This window comes from Phasianus colchicus, chromosome 10 (genome assembly GCF_987193195.1).
Source record: "Phasianus colchicus chromosome 10, bPhaCol1.hap1.1, whole genome shotgun sequence".
Lineage (NCBI taxonomy): Eukaryota > Metazoa > Chordata > Aves > Galliformes > Phasianidae > Phasianus > Phasianus colchicus.
This window is the reverse complement of record NC_143445.1, coordinates 13,312,184-13,331,729: the sequence shown is the minus strand read 5'-3', so window position 1 is coordinate 13,331,729 and position 19,546 is coordinate 13,312,184. Positions and strand designations below refer to the sequence as shown.

At 36.1% G+C, this 19,546-nt stretch overlaps 1 protein-coding gene across 19 annotated transcripts in view; it reads left to right on the top strand.

Moving 5' to 3' along the window:
* Positions 1-19,546, top strand: part of DLG1 (discs large MAGUK scaffold protein 1) — a 134,293-nt gene that overhangs the window by 73,428 nt on the left and 41,319 nt on the right. For 12 of the 19 annotated variants that reach the window (XM_090147355.1, XM_090147354.1, XM_031596263.2 and 9 more), the window contains 7 exons: positions 7,777-7,875; positions 11,868-11,921; positions 15,480-15,530; positions 15,741-15,865; positions 17,052-17,221; positions 17,875-18,011; positions 18,745-18,889. In XM_090147355.1, coding sequence (XP_090003481.1) covers positions 7,777-7,875; positions 11,868-11,921; positions 15,480-15,530; positions 15,741-15,865; positions 17,052-17,221; positions 17,875-18,011; positions 18,745-18,889 — 781 coding nt within the window. The remainder of the gene's footprint in view (positions 1-7,776; positions 7,876-11,867; positions 11,922-15,479; positions 15,531-15,740; positions 15,866-17,051; positions 17,222-17,874; positions 18,012-18,744; positions 18,890-19,546) is intronic. The other 7 variants (XM_031596266.2, XM_090147359.1, XM_090147362.1 and 4 more) reach the window with 1 other exon arrangement.

Genomic DNA, 19,546 nt, shown 5'->3' with positions numbered 1-19,546 from the left:
TTTTTGGAGAGCTCTCTTAAGCATTGCAATTTCTTTTTGAAGTAACATAAGCTGGCTCTTGAAGGTTACCTGGACTTGAAAAAGACCCTTGCGGTAGACATTGTCAATCAGACATTAGTTCTGGTTTCCCTGTACACAGGTATTGTTGCCAGCTATGGGGTGGTTGTTACAGAATATGGAAAGAAGGTGATTCTTGAAGAAATACTACTTGATGTGTTATTGGCATTTTAACAGATTGCTGCAAAAAACTCTGTGTTGTCCATTTTAAAGAAAAAGTTACAGAATGCCTGGTTGAAGTGATCAATGCAAATTGTTTCTGTAGTAATTTAAAAGAACGAATATGATTCACCTCCATGTTAGCAGCAGGTAGTTCAGTTTGCAGGTACGATTGCAGCACAGCCTCATCCTGAACCCCCTCTACTTATGTGAAATCACTTAGCACTTGGCAGCGGAGTGAAGCAGCTCATGCTAGCCATTAATGCAGTCTGCAGAGAACACTCACAGACTTTCTGCAGTCAGAGGAGGATCTTGTCAAATCTGTGCCTCTTTTGTTACATAACTGTTTTTCTTTCTTTGAATCATCCATATGTCCTTCTGCTCTCCCACAGATTTTTCTTTTGCTGGTACAACCTCAAGGCAGGCATTGCCTTACATCACTCGTGTGAATGTAATTTGGCAGAAAAATCTCTGACTCTCAAATGTCTGATCTCTGTGAATAGCATTCCCCTTACCTTTACTAATTTCTCTTCTTCCTTGTTTTTTTCTTCTTCTTTTTTTTTTTGCTATTATCTTTTCATTTTGTTTACATCAAGATTACTCTATGTAAGCCTCACTTTGTGTTTATTATAAATTTCTTCTTCTGCCCATGTTTCTGTCACCACGGTTCTCTTTCTGTACCCATAGAACAATAAACTTCATTGCTCCCTCTATTTTTCTTTTTTTTTTTCTTTTTTTTTGTTTTGTTTTTAATCATTGATATCTTACTGTGATGGTCTTAGGGACCAAAGACACATGGACTTCCAGAAACCTCTTTGTACTATTATCAACTATCTGCCATATCACCTTTATTCTTTTGCTACTGAGGTCCGTGTGTCTGAAGCACCGGAGGTGTGAATTCCCTCGTGTCTTCCCTTTTGTCTGGAGGAGTGTTCCAAGTAGTACAGCTCGGTTTCCAAGAACACGGTATCCAGCAACTCTTCACATTTTCAATTAGTGCATTTCAAAGCTGATTTCCACTTGAAACAAGAAGGTAGTTAGTCTGTGTTTTGTGCAAAGTTGATACCTCACATTTGCTCACTATGAATGTATGTGGGGAATTTTCTTCAAGGAGGAAAAATTAGTTGTGGAGTGCTCATTTTGAACTGTTAGCCTCTGTGCACATTCACAATGTGCTTATCTTTCTCTCTGCCTTTGCCCTTCAGTAATGAAATCTGGGGTCTCTCTACGATCAGTGTGCATCTACCTGTTAGTGTTAGCAGGATGCTCTCATCCCTCTTTCTGCTGTTGCAAAGGTAGAAGACACTATCTGCAGTGCACAAACCCACTTCTGTGGGGCTCTGTATGACCAGCATGTTCCCAGCTTTCTGTCACTGGCAAGAAACCTTTCTGTCTCTGTATTTTTAAGTATCATATTAATGATCTGATATGCAGCTCTTGATTACATCCATTCTGGGTAGAAGATGAGACGTGGCAGCTCTTGGTGATTAGAGGAGCATCTGTCAGTTCTCATTTCTCTCTTAATATCCATGCTATAAATAACTGTAAATGTTTGTACGAAAGTCTGTATTTCTAGGTTTTTTTTAATTATCTGTGAAATAATTATGCTGACTCATTGCTGTAGCCAGGTTTACTGTAGAAGAGTGTATGATGGAAAGGAAAATCCTGTTTTAATGCTTTGAACTGATAAAATCTCTCTGCTTCATCATAGCACAGCTGACCTAATAAAGCTTTGTTTTCTGTGAGCTAATGTTCATTCTTACCATGCCCAGTGCCAGATAGATATTCAGATTCACAGCATATTCCTACATCAGACCCATAGGCCATAAGGCTGATATCACGGGCCGTGCTGCTCTGGAGCTGTGTGGGTAGGAACCCACCTCTTCCTGCAGTGAGCCTCGACATGGAAGTAACCATTTCAGATGCCAATTTTCATGTAGTCTTTGGGAACTTAACTTTTAAACCTTCTCTCTTTTTAGAAGGATTGGTTTACAATGGGCTGGTAAAGTTAAATATTCATCAGTATGATTGTATCAAGCTAAATCCTCTGTTCACGCTTTGTTTTTTTTCTAGAGGTGAGGGTTTTGTTTTGAAAACAAGGGTTAAAATGCAATAGATAATGCACCTGTGGCACTAAAAGCTGAATAAACAATGAAATTTATAAAGAACTTTTAAAAAAATAATTGCTATGATTTTTAAACTATTCTTTTAAACAGTGAGTATCTTAAAATTGTGCTTTCACAGTGCTGATGTATTCATGGCAATGTGAGCCTTTAACAGATGAACACAAAGTAATTCAGCTCCCGTGAAGTTTGCCAAGGAGGAATAAACATGTTAAAATATTTTCTAGCAGCAAATATCAGAGATATTGTAAAAATACAACAAAGTTTAGGAATAGTAGGATTTCATGTAGGAGAAAAAATGACTATAACCTTTCATAGCTGCTTTTTAATAGTCAGATGAGTTTTGCCATCTATTCAATAATTTGTGCATTGCATTGATTATTTATGCCTAGCAAATTGACTGTTGTGTGGTGGTTCAATGGTGCTCTTTAAATAGCGTGAGAGAGTACACTACATGCAGTCCTAGCTAAAACAGTGTTCACTATTGGTTTTTTTTCCTACGACCATAATCCAGGAAACAATACTTTTAACTTTTTCAGGAGGCAATATTTTGGTTTATTTTCCCTCCATTTTCTCCCAGAAAGGATTGTTGTGTTGCTAGTTTCATGACTGCTTACTGTCACGACTACAAACACTATGGTGCTACAGATGACTGTGAAATGGGAACGCTCAAGCTAGCTGATTTAACCAGGAAGCCCAGAATGGAAATACATCAAAATCGCCATGTGCAGCCAAAGCAGCCTTTCCAGCAGCAGCAGCAGGCACTGGGCTTTCATACATCTTTTAGTTCGTCCACACTTCCAGCCTCTTCCAAACACAGAGGAAAATTTACTAACCTGCGTGATAGTGTAAAAAAGAGTCCTACAAAAAGCACAGCAAAAGTTAAAGCTGCTAGTGGTTGGGTGTCTGATGGCTCGTGCTCTAACTCTTACTTAGAAAAGGTACGTATTGCTTTAGGCACTTAGAGATGTGCAGTTTTGAAAGATGTTGTGCTCTTGTTGAATGAGATGAGATGTATATGATGCAGACTGTGGATAATATGTCGTACTTCTTTCTGTAGTTTAATACTGCTGTTGCCTTTTTTTTTCCCCACGTGTTTTATGGTTAGCAATCAGAGTAGTAATTAATGAAGTCCACTTGGCAAAGGGGTATTTCTAGTCACTATTTTCCCATTAAGATTATTGCACTCCATGCAATGTTCTTTTCAGATAGTAGCTTAATGAAAGGGAGGAAGGTGTGGTTTGCTTTAGTTTTATTCTCCAAAATATTATCTTCTGGTACTTGAAGAAGAGCAGCATCATGGAATTTGATCTGGTGATCTGCTTCCAGGTGTGTTCTGTGCTTTGATTCATTTCAGGTTAGTTGGTATTTCATCATAGAAAGTCTTACTGTGTATGTTGGTTGATGCGAAAATGGCAGTGTTATTTCTTTTCACAAGGTCTGGATTTTGGCATTAGATTTGAAGATGTTTACTGCCATAATTTTAATTAGCTCAATGCATTATTAAATTAGTTTTTCTTAAACATGCAACTTGTAAAGTTGATTATTTTTTAATTTATATAATTAGAATGTCTATCACATTACGCTGGTACCCAACAAAATTGGGTGACTGTTGTAATAAAATAACTTTTTAATGCAGATTTTCATGCATTTATTTCTGCTGTCAGATTCACTTAGTGTATTAGTGTTCAAGTTATGTGCTCATATATATAATATATATAATATGATATAGTCTGTCATAAATGTGCTGTTTGTTTTACACATTTTTAATTAGCACATTACTGTTTTTATAGTGTAAGTAGGTTTCTGTCCATTTAAAGCAGAATTATTCAGTGTTGTAGTCAGAGATGTATTAATTTTGAGTTATTTTGAGGATAAGCTTTTGTCTTTGAGGTTAATGTAATGTATTTATTTGACAAATTCCTAAACATTGGAGGAACATTATTAAATATGTTTGCTCTAAAATTCCTAGGAAAGAGAGCACTGAGATGATGCCTTGGGCTGTTGGAGCCTGTTCAGCTGCTCTCGCGGATACCATTAGCACATAATCATTTTCAGACTGATTATGTGGCATAGTGAAGTAAAATTAGTATTCTTCTTCTCTTATTAAGACTTTCTAGGTTAGAAACCATGTCATTTCTTGCGTTGTCTGTTACTAATCAATAATCCAAAGTGATCAGGTGATGTTTTTTGGGTGCAGTGTTAAGGAGCAGGGCTAGTTCTTCTGTTGGCCCTGCACTTCCCCAGCCCCAGTTCACTTTAAGTGATTTGGTCTTTCTTAGTCTTTCTCCAAGGGGACGTAGAAAAATATATACTAATGTAGAAAAAACAGATACTGAGGTGTTCCCCTCTTTCTTGGGTTATGCTGTCTCTTCCTTTCCTTGCAGCATCTCTCTTTCCCCACGCATATTCTTCATACATACAGCTTGCGGACCTCAGATCTGCATTTCTGTTCTGCTGCTTCACCTTCAGGTGCATTGAAGGGTGTTGGTGCTGGGAAAGGGAAGGAAGGGAAGTACAAAGTGTCTGCATGCCCACTCTGGAAGTTGCTGTATGCTGTAGCCCTGCTCTGGGAAGGAGGAGAAGTAGACAGAGGTGTGTCTGGGGACATGTGCAGCACATGCAGACCTGAGGCTGAGTGCCACTGACACTGTGGAACATGAATGTCTTATGACCTACCACACGTGTGCAGACTGGATGTATTGTTTCAGTGTGTAAGCCACTGTCAGCGTTGCAGCCCACTTTGCTAACTGAAACATGCCAGATGCTGCTTTTTTGTTTGCAGATGTCTGCTCTGCTAATTGCCCTTGTAGGGTTCTGTTGTTCCTCTTCTAGTTTGGGCTCTGATCACAGCAATGGTGCAGTGAGCATTGAGCATCTTGGATATGGCATGCTGTTGTCCTGTAAAAAGTTGCAACAACTTTCTTGTTTCTACTGCCGATGCTTTACCTGTATGCATTTCAGAAAGTGTTCCCTTTTGGGTGATTTTGGTGGGTGTTTTATTACTAGCTTCTTGCTTTTCTGAGAGTGTCTGGCATCCTCCATAGCATTACAGTCCCCAAAGTTAAATTTCATGTAGCACTGTGGTCTGTATCGAAAGCCAGGGTGGTGGAATTGTGTGCAAAGAGGGGGTTCTAAAATATGTAATTAAATTAGCCTATCTGAAATACAAAATGGCACTAAAGATAACTCTTTGCGAGTTCTGTAATTGAATAATTAAAAGCTTTACTTAAATGGTTCGGATAATTTTCCACTTGTGTGAATTGTAAGTCAAGCAGTAAAATTCAAGTAATTCAGCGTGTGTTTCAAGGCTGGGCTTCCTCTTTTCTACCCTTTCCTGTCTGCCTTGTGGTAGCCACAGTGCCTGCATCAGTTCCTGTACTCCATAAAACTGCTCACATTTAAGTGAAGATAGTTTTATCTTAACCTGGGTTTGCACATCACACACCGGTGGAGGGCACTCAATGGGAATGTTGTCAGGCAGCTGGGTTGAGCAGGGCAGGCTGCTAAGGCAAAGTGGATACCAAATCAACAGCATCAAGGAGAAAACAGTGACCATGCTAACAGCTCACAAGACTGGAGTCTTAAAGCACAAAGGGTTATGAACAAGACCAGTTTTACAAGATTAATAACAACAATTAGAATTGGAACTGTTTGGGAGAGCTCTTGAAGTGACTGGGAATTAGAAACCCAGACAGGGCATTAGGGACTGAGAAAGAATGAAGCACAGAAGTAGAGCTGCCATCAATACAATGGTAGATGTGTGGATTGATGTACAAAGAAAACTTCTACTGTATCAGTCAGTTACTTTGCTGAGCCAAAGAGCAAGTGGTTTCGTGGACTGAGAGTAACATGGGCTTTTTTTTCACCTTTTCTTGTTCCAGGAGCTGTAATTGTAAAGAAGGGCATTTCTGACCTGCTTATGGTTAACTTTTTTCCCCTAGTGCTGTATTTTAATATCTGACTGTTTGCTTAGTAGGAGTTTTACTCTGTTCACATAGGTGAAGCTGCTTGTTTTGGAGCAAGTCAGATTTGAAGAGGAGGTTTATTTTTGTTATGTGGGCTAAGTAACTACTGAAGCCATTTAATTTGATCTGTCCTCTAAAGGTTGCACCATTGATCTCCTGGTAACTGGACGTTTGTTGTACTGAGCATGCCCCACATTTTTTGGGAAATGTGTTTTTCTAGACCAAATTAGATTCTGGTACCCCTCTCCTCCCTTACTTAAGCACACAAAAGATTTTACTGCAGTCCTCGTAAGCACAGTTAAATGAGATTAGTAATAATCTCACACGACATCAAAGGTACCTTGTTCTATCATCTATCAGTAGCTGCAAATTTTTCACCAACTGTTAATTTTAGATAGAGTTGGAAAGAAAAAACAAACATCGAAATACCATGGCTGTTTTTTGTAAGGGTTACTTCTCTTGGGTGGTGTTTGGTTTCTTTAACCTTTGTTATTACTTTTTATTTTGGTTATGCTATTGATGTAAGTTGCTTTGTGTTCTAAAAAAAAACCCAAAAACTGAACTTTTAAAATGCTTTGTACTTATATGTTTGGGAGATTTGTTTACTTTCAGCATGCAGTAATTTCATTTTGTCATTATACTTCAGCATATTTTTACGAGAATGTCTTGGAACAACTGAGTTGCAAAGAACTTTGATCTGTTGTTCAACTTGGGATTCTGATGGTGGTTGCCATCAGTTTATGTTGTTGACAGCTTGTTGACAACCAGAATGTTAGCACCTCAAAATGAATTTGAATCAATGTTTTGCCCAGAATGCTATTTGTAGTCTTGTTCCCTCGTAGCTTATGTGTTAGTAGCTTTCCTGTTTGAATTAGAATGTCCCAACCCAAAATCCTACTCAGCCAAAGATGTTGTGCTGTATATTCGTATGCCAAACCTTTATAAAAGTCATTGAAATGATTAAATGAATCACTGTTAGGTTCTTTCACCTGTTTGAGGGAAAGATTTTCTTAAACTTGGGCTCGGTTTGGAAAGCCCAAAGTACCTTTGATTTTTCCCATTTATAAAAAAAAAAATTAACTTTGTTCTGCGCTACCGACTTCAGTCATTGCATCCCTTTTTTTGTTCATTGCTGTATAATTCTGAGGGGCTTATGTTGTGAAACCAGCCCACAAAAACCTTCATTCTGTCCAGTGATGTGAGCAACTTTTCTTTTGTACCACTAAAACCTTCGTACCCTGCACTGCCAGGTGAGTAGCTTGGTGCGAACAAGTGACGTGGATGTGCCTCACTTCTGTGGGCACTTTGATATGAGCACATTGCTTTTTGTCTTCTTTCAAATATAGTTACAGTTTTCAAATCATTTTGTTTGTTCAGTTTCTTTTTAAATGTATTAAATTTAAGTTTTGCTTGTTTGAAAATGTTTTTGTAGCTTTCCTTGTTTTTGACATGCTGTTGGTGATTTTTAGCCTACAGAAGCTGTTCCTTCCTCTTCTCCCATTGTCCCTGTGATCCCTGTCCCACCAGTCCCTGCTGAGACCACTGTCATCCCATCCACCATACCACAGGTTTTTATTCTTTTTTGTTGTTTTTGATAGATTTGTTTTGCTCTTATTTATGTGATTTATTTCATTCCCTTGTTTAAATTAATGTTTTGGAACTCTGGCTTGGGTTTTAGATGAACTATGAAATAGTTAAATTAGTAATGCATTACTGTTTCATCCTGGTTTTTGTTTTATAGCAGATTTTAGTCCATTTAAAAATTATGTATTTCATGTAGAAGAATATTGATAATTTTGTGAAATAACTAAAAATAACACCCCAAAAGAATGGGAAGAAAGTAAAGAATTGGGTATTTTGTGTTCAGGTAGAATGGTTCTAGAGCCAGTCAGTCATCCTTACTGATGTATTAGTTAAATTATCCTTTCATCTCATATACTCAATAAATGTCTTTCATTCATTGATTTTTTTCTCCTATTCTCTTCTGTTCTATTTCTGTTGTTGGTATTAATATGATTGGGGCACTCTAAGATATAAAAGGTGTTTTTTTGTTGCATTTTTAAACTCCTAATGATTTACTTCACAGACTGAACTTAACTTCTTGGGTGTCATCCTTTAGGTCATCCAGTGCCAACACAAAAACAAACCACAAAATGCATATCGCCACCAAAGTTGCCAGAATGTAAGAGTAATTTGTAAACATGAGTTAACAGTAAATTCTTGTGTATAATTTTGAATGTGTCACTGCAGCATGGCTGGCTGTGGAGCAATTTGAAATAAGCAGCGGAACATTTTTGGAAATGAAAACCGTTCTGCTTTTATTTTATTTGGACTTTTATTGTAAATTGTAGTGCAAAAACTAATCAGTGACAGGTCCACACCTTTGAAGAAAATGTGCCATCTCTTGGAATTGTTTGGTGACAGATACGTTAACTTTAAAAGAGAATTAAGCTGTCAAGAATAATACTGGGATATTTCTGTAGTGTGTACATTAGTAATTTTTCCTTAAAAATCCACTTTCAAGCTGCATGGCTGAACCTGCAACAAGTGGCAATCTTTATCTCTGTATAAATTTTACCCAATCCAGTAACTTATCAGAAGGTTTTAGTCTGTTCTTCAAGTCCAGTTCCTAGTGGGTAGGTGTTTACATGGATCTGTCACCCGTACTTTTCTTACCAGGCAGACCAGAAATGTGATTACTGTCAAATCTATTTCCTTCTTTTGGAGGGATTCTGTCCACATCACATACAAGACAGACAGACCAGGGCACCCAGTGGGACTCTGCTGTCAGATTTGATGAATAAAGATAGTTGAGTCTCCAGTAACATTTACTTTCAGGGTACTGTCAGCTAAACTGAATTTAAAATCATCGTAATAATAAGCACTACCATATGTACTTATGTGTATATATATACTTGGAGAATATAAACATATCTATAGTTTCCTTTGACGCTACTTAACTGCCATTGACAGTCTTCATATCTGCTGACTGGTGCTGGCTTACAGATAGGACAGCGAGAATTGAGTGATCAATGCCTCTGTCTGCTGGGTGTGTATAGTGCCTGCAGGAGTTAGCTATAGAATCCTGCATCATACATAACTCCAAGCAATTAGAAAATATCATAGGAAGTTATCAACTTTGGATTTGGCAGATGCATTTTTGTGAAACAGATACATTTCTTTACTTTGTTAGTCATTTCACCCCTTAGGCAAGCCCAAGTCTGCTTGTAAACAAACTTGTCAAATGGCTTTTAAATATTTGAACAAGCACTGGCACAGTAGGTCGGAACTGTTGGGTAATTTGGAGAAGTCTTGCATAACAGACCGAAATACCAGGTCTTCCTTCCAAAAGCATTTGCTATTTTGAGTTAGATGCTGCCCTGTATCTTTGCAGTGTCCACCCCTGCCTTTGGAAATGGCTGGCACAAATCTCTTCTCCTTCCTGCTTGGAAATCATGGTAAATGGTTCTCTCTGACAGAGAATGTGGATAAGTGCCAAAGGAGTGCTAAGACCAGTCACTTAATGGAGGATATTTTGTATTTGTTGATTGGTTGCTCTCTGAAACCTTTCACTGGCACTCCTGTTGGATTACTTTCCTATTGCAGAATTGTAAAATTAAAATAAATTATGAAATTGAGTGCAATCTAAAAATGTTGTTAAATCTTCAAAAATAGTCCTGGTTTTGTTTTGTTTTGTTTTGTTTTTTAAATTATAAATTGAAAACTGATTGATGCTGCTCTAGTACAAAATAAACATTATTTATGCTGATCTCTTGTAGGTCCAGTGGAGATTAGATTCCTAATTAGTCACTGAATACATGGAATAGTCAGGTTCTTTAATACAATAGATTGTTTTGACGAGCTTTGTATCATGACAATGGTTACTAATACTTGATTTAGGTACTGGATGAGGTCTATCTGTGTGTATTATGAAAGAACTGCTATGTGAGAAGGGTATTCAGTGGCAACTGGACAGACTCATAAGTGTCATCCATTTTGTTTCCTTTTTTAAAATAAGCTCAATTAACTAGTATAGATACCTTTTGATTTTAGTACTTACTAAACACTGGAGACCAAGCTTCTGACACATCAGCCTAATAGCAGACTGATAACTCCTGCCTGGTAATGATAGTTTATTTTCATCTCAGTCTAAGTCAGTCCTTTGTGGCTTTTGGGAGTGGAACTGTATTTCTCAGAAGTATGTTGTTGTAATGATAATGAGGCCTTTGTAATTGCAATGTTTTGTAAGTCTTTGAGTGTGTTAAATACTAGCTTTTATTACAGATAGTTAAACTGAGACACATATGCTTAGATATGTACATACATGTATGAACACACAGAAAGATGAAAAAAGATTAAGAATATCTTAATTTTAAAGATGAGAAGTATTTATACATAAAAAATGTATTCAGCTTCAATGGAGTTGAGATGAATTTTGTGTTGTACCACTGAGGTTGTGCATCCCATATTGGACTTAATACTTCAACATTATTTGGGATAAAGAATGTATTTCCACACCTTTGTGTATTTTTTTTTGTTGTTCTTAGACCAGGCTCAATGCCAGCATTTCCAGTCCCACTGCCTGTGGTCTTGGAAGCTCCTCTGTCAGTGGGAACAGCCTCTAGTTGTATCTGAAAGAATGCAGATTCTTGTTGTTTCTCTTCTTGTGCTTGCTGTTAGGATGAAGTCTAAAAAGTTTATATCCTACTCACTCTATCTAATATATTAAAAATAAAAGTTAAAAAACAAACAAACAAACCTGCAACTGATTTTAAGGGAGATAGTCAATGAAAAAGTAAAGAATCTATTTCAGGCTGTTTCAGGGAAATTCTTCCAATCCGTATGGATTTTCTTTCAGCTGAAACTGCATTTTCATTGGAATGTTCTCAATAACATAAGTGAATAAAAATGTTTCTTTATTCAACCCTTTCCCAGCCAGCAAGAATGCTATGTAATTTCCTATTTCTATGGCAGTAATCTCCAACCTTCTTACAGCCTATGAGTTGATAACAAATTTCCAATGGAAGTACATGCTGCCATGAGTGAATGTCTGCTGATATGGATTTGCTTTCACATCTGTTTTGTGGATCTTCCATAAGTTTCCTTTTATAAGTTTGCTTTTTGCAGCTTACAATTCTGTTTTGAAACAAACAAACCAAAAATAATACAAAAACTTCCCAGTAGAAGAAAGATGTGATCAATGCCAACATTTGCATTCAGGATGCTGGCTTATAAAGCAATTTTGAATATTGCATCACAAGTAACTGATATTGTGTCAAATTATGGCATGTTTACTTTTTTTTTTATCCTTTTGAAAAACAAAATGAGAGACAGAATTTGTATACAAAATAAATAAGCTCAGAGTTTGTCTTTGGCAGGCAAGCACTTTCTTCAGGCTAGAAGCAAGTGTTTCAGAAGAGTCCATTTTAGAGACTCTTAAGCTGAGGTTACCTTTTAACAGTCCTCTGAGAAACCCAGCAAAACAAATATTGTGTAATTACTGTTCATATTTTCTCTTATGTTGTATAATACATATAATTTTTAAATTTTTCTTTTAAAGGCAAACCCACCTCCAGTTCTGGTGAATACAGATTCTTTGGACACTCCAACATACGTAAGCATACACTTCCTTTCAATTACAACTTTGTATAATGCTAGTAGCTTGGATCTTTTGTTATTGATCAACGATGTTTATTTTACCTTACAGTACATGGATTTGTTAACTCCACTAATAGTTAGTTGAAATCCTTAAAAAGCTGTTTTACAAAAACCAAACAACAATAACAACAAAAACACCCAGAAAAAAAAAATCTGTAGGCTGTAAGGGGAAGGTTCTGTATGGGTACAGCTGTGTGACAGTGCAACACAGTGTAGAATGCAATTGATTGGATGCTGAACCCCTGAAATCTCAGAACAATATGTTTCTTCAGCTGCTCAGGTAGATGCTTTCATATTTGAAGTGCCATTTTCCATTTCCATTGCACTTTTCATAAAATACTTCTCAGTGCAGTGGCTATACTTAAGCTTATAGTGCTCTAAGTGTTCATAGAAATTGTTGGATCTGTGCAAAACAGTAAGTGATAAGTATAATTAGGTGGAGGCTCAAATCTGTGTTCTGCAGTATATGGTCTGTGATAAGAACAACACTGGCAGGTATAGACTCTGGAAGCATTGGAATGCATGCATGTTTGACACAAGTGTCAATTTTTCCTTCTGTACCTTTCTCCTGCAGTTCCTTATGCCCTGCTTTCTTGTTTTTTTAAAACAATATTAATATCTGCACTAGCTTATATTTTGTTTTCTTTCTAGGTATTAGCAAGTAAAGCACAAATTTATGCTTGCTAAGTAAAGAAAAAATAAAATTAAAAAAAGAAAACACCAAAACAAACAACAACCAAAACCAAACAAATTAAAGAACCTTGCTCTTGTCAGAAGCATTCATGATTAAAGTTGTTAAAAAGGAGCTGCAATAGGCAACACTCAGGCAAAAGCATGTATTACTTGAAGCAGAAGACAAAAGATTAGTACAGTGACACAATTGGCTCATAAGCGAATCCTTAGAATGAATTACTTGCCTGAATAAAGGATGACAGCAGCAGTCTGCAGTATGTGAGTCTTTTAGTGATGTGGCACAGATGTTTTAGGAAAGAATACTGAAAGTGGGGTGTCTGCACACACAAACTACATTGGGAAGATAAGCAATGAATAAAAATACTCTCACATTTCAGAAGACCTGGGCAGAGCAGTAGGTAATAGCAACAGAAAACAGGACTAACAGAGCTTATAATTTTGAGTGTCCATTTGTTATCTAAACTAACAGTTTACAAACCCATAGCTAGCTATAGTTATATCTAACCAACTGTGTAAGTATAAGAGGTAAAGAACCTGGACATATCTTTCTAGATTCCCACATAGTTACATGGTATGTAACATAAAATCTTATCTGTGGGTAACTGCATCGTGCATCTGTGAAACTATGAAAGATTTTCTACTAGTAGGAACAAAATCCACCTGAATCTAGAAAGTCATCAGTGAATAAATGTTCAAGAACATAGCTCTTGTTATCTGAATTACAGAGCTGCTGAGAATCATAGAATGCCTTGGGTTGAAACAGACCTCAAGAATCACTACGTTCCAACCCCCTGGTGTGTGCAGGTTGCCAACCTCTTGATCAAGTACCAGCTCAGGCTGCCCAGCACCCCTACCCAGGCTGGCCTTGAGCACCTCCAGGGGTGGAGCAGCCACAACCTCTCTGGGCAGCCTTTGCCAGAACCTGACTGCCCTCTCAGTGAAAGACTACCCCCTGACATCTAATTGAAATCTTCCCTGCTTAGGTTAAAACCGTTCCCCCTTGTCCTATCACTATCTGCTGAAGTACCAATTGGTCTTCAAAGAAAATTGCTTGTCTTCCATTGTGGCATTACAGCATTTACATAGTATACTGTGATGTCTTTGTTCGTACAGGGAAAGACCCTGCAAATATTGCTTGCTTCAGCAATCCAAGATCATTACAAAACTTCCAAAAAGTAGAATAGGACTGTGATTTTTATCACTGTGCATACCCTCGCCCTTCCTGTGCTAATGCTTAGTTCACTAGATAAAATCAATTTGACAAGTATATCGACTGGGGAACTGAGCTAAAGTAAAAGACAAAAAATGATGGAGATTCTTCTTTACTGCCATTATCTAGTATATATTTTAAATTTGAGTTGGAGTGTTGCTGAGATCTATTCGGCTTGCTTTTTGTTGATGAACAGGAAAATGATTAATCATCCTTGTTTATTTAAAAGAAAATAAAAAGAAGTCAGGTGCTGATCAGTCATCGTGAACCGTTTCCCAGGTGCTGTAATACTAGACAAGTGGTTCAGTTAGCACATGGCATTTTTGTAGATAATAGTTCAAGGACTAAGCTAACATAAAAACATCTTGATCACAGTGGCTTCTTTGGTGTTGTTGTAGTAATGGATCTGGTTTCATGTATTCCGAAGGTCAAGACCTTTTCCTTTTTAATGGAGAAATATCATGTGTTAAAAACAGAGTATCTTTTCCATTGAATAAACTATTAGGACATATCATTTTTGAGGTACTGTGCAAAGAGGAAGATAATGATCTGTTAGGTCTGCAATGGATATGGGTTGTATTGCAGTAAAGGGAGATGTAATTAGAGGTTAAGAAAAACTGTAGTGAGGCGTAAATGAGCCTGATACTAGGCAGTCTGTGAAATGATGGAGTCTTCAGCTCTGGCTGCTGAAATAAATATGAAATAAATTAAATTAAATATGTTTTACAAACGTGAGGAACGCTGTAGATGTGATCTTAATTTTGTTCAGAGTGAAGTGGAAGATACAGAGTAAGAATGGAGAAGATTCTTTGTAAAACAATTAGAGAAATGTTATTCCTTATTTTGCTTAGTAGTGCTAAACCATTAAAAATGGTTAAGAATTTTGGCATTTAATTGTGGGTTTTTTGAAATTGAGGTATTAGTCACTTGTTCTTTGTGTCCTACTTCTGTAGGCAGCAAAGAATGGGGATATCCTTTCTAAATTGTGGGTAACAAGGCTTCTCTTTTCTTCATGGCTTACTATGGCTTACTTCTAGGAGTTTTTCTCATCTAGCTTCATAAAATATTATTTTAAACTCTTCTGGTTTCAGTCCTGTTGTGATCTGTTGGACTATAGTATATATGTAACATGATAAATATTGGCATAAATGATTGTTGGATGTTGCTTTAGAAGGGCTTTATTAATTTCCAGTGAGAAATAATGTAAAGCATCAATATTTGATTTTTCTCTGGTCTGTGAGGAACAATAGTTTGAAAATACTGCTTTCTTTTTTCATACAATTTTTCCTTCACACTACAATCCCTTCTTTTTTCTCACTTCTAACTTGCTGTATGGCCTGAGGAACAGCAAGAGCATTTTATTCAGCAAGTCAGAAATAGGTTTCTGCTTTGCAGGTTCCATGTAAAACAGTCTGCTCGTGGAACTTTACATTTAAACTAATACAGAAAGTGTCTGATGATGCATGAACGGAGCGGTGTGAAAAATCACACTCCTGAGCTCACTGATCAGTGCCAACCAGCTGAGATTTGGTTTGGAATGAGCTGCCAGCATAGCAAATTGTATTGTAGAATGTATAAAATTCTCTAAGTCTTGGTTTTATTTCTTTTCAGGTCAATGGCACAGATGCAGATTATGAGTATGAAGAAATTACTCTTGAAAGGGTAATATACTGAAGTCTTCCCATACTTTGTTGTCATGTGGGGTTTGTAACACATAAATATGAAAAATCAACATATTTTAATATCACAAATTGACAGTTCTTTTAATATTTTTTATCAGTTAAATTATATAAATTTAGGTTTATATTGAAACAGATATAATATTTTTTCTCCAAAAAAGAAATATGTAATTTTTCCCCCTTCTACCTTTAGGGAAATTCAGGACTTGGCTTTAGCATTGCAGGTGGCACAGACAACCCACATATTGGGGATGATTCAGGTATTTTCATTACAAAAATTATAGCCGGAGGTGCAGCTGCACAGGACGGAAGATTACGGTATGATGACTTTCTGTATTGGGTTGCTAAATGTTTATTATTTGTCAAACAGTTGATAGAACATTCTCCTTGCTTCAGTTATCATATTACATTGCATTTTAAACAAGTTGAGCTTAGCAATTGCTCTCTTGTATGCTTGGTTTCATTCTGTGTCTTATTTTTTTAGAGATACTGCATATCCTCAATGCCATATTTTCTGTTTAAGATGATAGAGTACTTCTTTCTGTAGGACCCCTCGTTTTCTTATTTACTTAAGGGATGATACTACTACTTAACTACTAGTAAGGCAATGTTGATTCATCATTAGCTAGTAGAAAATGAATTTGCAACTTGATTTGAAGTTACGTATTAATAACAAATCGTATTTATGAATTATTTGAAATTATTTATAAATCTAGAGCAGTCTCTCAGTAAACTCTTGTATAACCGTGTAAAGGAAAAATAAAATAAGAAAAGCTGGTTGTAAGCCTAGCTTTTTTGTGTCTCGTTCTCTTCAGAACTTGCTCCTACCTTATTTTGTGCAAATGCCTGATTGACTTAAGTGTTTTAGTCTTATTAAGCTTATTTCAAGACTTTGTTTTAGCCTGTTTGGCACTGTCAGAAGATACATCTGGCAGAACTTAGGGACAAGTGGGTCAGACATTCTACTTACTGTAATGAGAGCTCAGTGTTACTACAGCAACACATTTAATGGAAAGAAAAGCCAGCACTTAAATAGCTTGTGGAGAGCAGGAAAGGAGCTTGACTTGTTCATATCATGGTTTAAAACTAGTGAATTCTCACTATATAATGCCTAGTGTCTGACTTTTTGAAGTTATTTTTTTATAGCTCTAAATGGAAGGTAGTTTGTACAAAGTCATCTGCAAAATTCTATCTCGTGTTTCATCTAAAGAACATCCTCTGAAACTGTGGACAAAACATTCCATTTATATATTTTCCAGTTTTATATGTCCTTTGTTTTATTTTTTACGCATTAATTTTATATTATTATATAAATATTATTATATTATTAATAATTTTTTATTTTAATTTTGTAGCGTTGTTTTGAATTACTTTAATTTTGAAGTAGAATCTGTGTATCTGACCATGTTAACGTGTTTTAGTGTATTTTCAATAGAATGTTGGACTCCTACTGAGTCTGCTCTGCTATAACACAACAGCTGAACAGGAATATTGCTGTCTCTAGGGTTAATGATTGTATCCTACGAGTAAATGAGGTTGATGTTCGTGATGTGACACACAGCAAAGCAGTTGAAGCATTGAAAGAAGCGGGATCAATTGTGCGATTGTATGTCAAAAGAAGAAAACCAGTGACAGAAAAAGTAGTGGAAATAAAACTTGTAAAAGGCCCTAAAGGTATGTAGGAAGTAGAAAACTCCTCAGGAGATGGATAGAGTTGATGATAGATTTCTGCATTTAGTACTTAAAGAACACAGAACGTTGCATGTGAAATTCTAGGAGATGCAAAATAATGCAAATTAAGGCAGGCATATCATATATTTGCATCCGTGTTTGTTGGGGCTATTCTTGTAGAATGTATTTTTCATTGAACTGTTAAAAATGTGTGTAGTTCAATTGCTTTACTGATAGTATTTAGTAAACTTTAAGTACATTATAAACAGGAGTGAAGTATTTAATGTAAATTTCTTAGATCTTTGAGACATTAAAAAAAAGTTTAGCGTATTCTTTTGTTTCTATATATGGATGTGTTGGAAAACAGTTTTTAAAGTATCAGTTATGATGTTATAGCTTTGCTCTGTGTGTCTTTCACAATGCATGAAGAAGACAATTAGATTTTCAGACCACCTGTGAATGTTATTGCTTTTCCAAAACTTTCTGGAAAATCATAGAGTTTACTTGGAAAGGCACCCAGTATTTCTTCAGCAGCAGGCTAGTGTTTTTATATGTATGTACTCATGTGTGATACAGGTAGCATTACTATTCATACAGTCATTTGAATCTAGGGGATGCTATAAGGTTTCTTGAGTAATGACTTTATCTTCAAGCAGGTCTTGGTTTCAGTATTGCTGGCGGTGTAGGAAATCAGCACATACCTGGAGACAACAGCATCTACGTAACCAAAATAATTGAAGGAGGGGCAGCCCACAAAGATGGCAAACTTCAAATTGGTGACAAACTTTTAGCTGTAAGTAAAAGCAGCAGTTTTTTTGTGAGTATTTACTTTTAGACTCAGTAAGGACACAGCTCAGTTTGTGATGAAGCTATGTGTTCGTGGAGAACTGTGCAAAAATAAATATTAAAAAGAAGATTTTAAATCTGCATTATAGGAAGTGCATATCTGTGTACCAGGGATAAAACAAGAATGTAAGAGTTTGCTTTTGTACGAGTAAATTGACAGTCTAATAAAAAGAGAAGTTGTAGATTTCAGCAAATGTCTGAGGTAGCATGACATAACTTGTAGTAAGAGGTTAGCTTTGATTTGAATTGCTCTCCAGCTAGGAGAGAGGATTAACTAAAAACGAAAAGTGAAGAAAAAGGGAGACAACTTTGTGTATGCTTATGAAATTTGTGATGTCATATTTGCTCTATTTGTTTTCCAAAGTAATGTTTTCTGCTTTTATGGTGTTACTGTCAGCACTGTTTGCTATAATAACCGGAGCTTTTTATATTATTTCCATTTTTTATAATATTTCATACTATATCATTATAAAATATTTAATATCATTTTAGAATATTCCATATTTTATAATCTTTCACATCACTACATAGAATCTTTTATGTAGTTGGGCCAATTGTGTCTTTGGTATGTGAATCATAATAAGACTCCCAGTGCTACATTGCTTCAAGAGATTTCAGTGAGTGTCATATGAAAACCTGCATTTTTTTGTATTGAGAATTTGTTTCTTTTTTATATTTAGGTGAATAGTGTTTGCTTAGAAGAAGTTACTCATGAAGAAGCGGTGACTGCCTTAAAAAACACTTCTGACTTTGTTTATCTGAAAGTTGCAAAACCCACCAGCATGTTCATGAATGATAGTTACGCCCCTCCTGACATCACAAACTGTAAGCTTTTCTTTGTGGCATATTTTTCTCTTTAAGGCTTTAACATATTTCATTTTAGTACTTTAATTTTAAAGCTTTTTAAAATTAAACCTTCAGTGTTATGTAAATTTGATCAAACATGGTTGAAGCAACTATGGCAGCAACTGCAGAAGCAGCTCACCTCAAAGATACTGCTGTTTGCTGATGCAAATTCTAGTACTACTGTTAATCATTTGAAATATCAGAAGGATTTACTCTTCAATAGCTTATAATAGATCATATAAATTGTATTGAATATTGTGAATACTTTTTACTGCTATATTGGAAGATTTTTTTCTATTAATCCAAACTGACCTTTTGTTCAATTGCTATTTCATTCACTCTAGGATTTTTTTTCCCCCTATAACCAAACATTCTAAAGTAGGAGTGAGGAAACCTTTTCTTAATGGGTAGAAAGAATTTTCAAATATGTTATTTGCCATCTATTTATTTAATTTGGTATTTATCCAATAATAAAATGAAAAATACGTGGACTTTTCTTGAGAACCGCTTGTACTCATTTCTTCCCAGAAGTTGGTTCTGGGGGAAAAAGCAACATGTTTTTTTTTATTAATTTTAGAGGTTTTATTTATTTATTTCACTGTGAGATGCAGATAATAGATATCAAATACTTAGCAC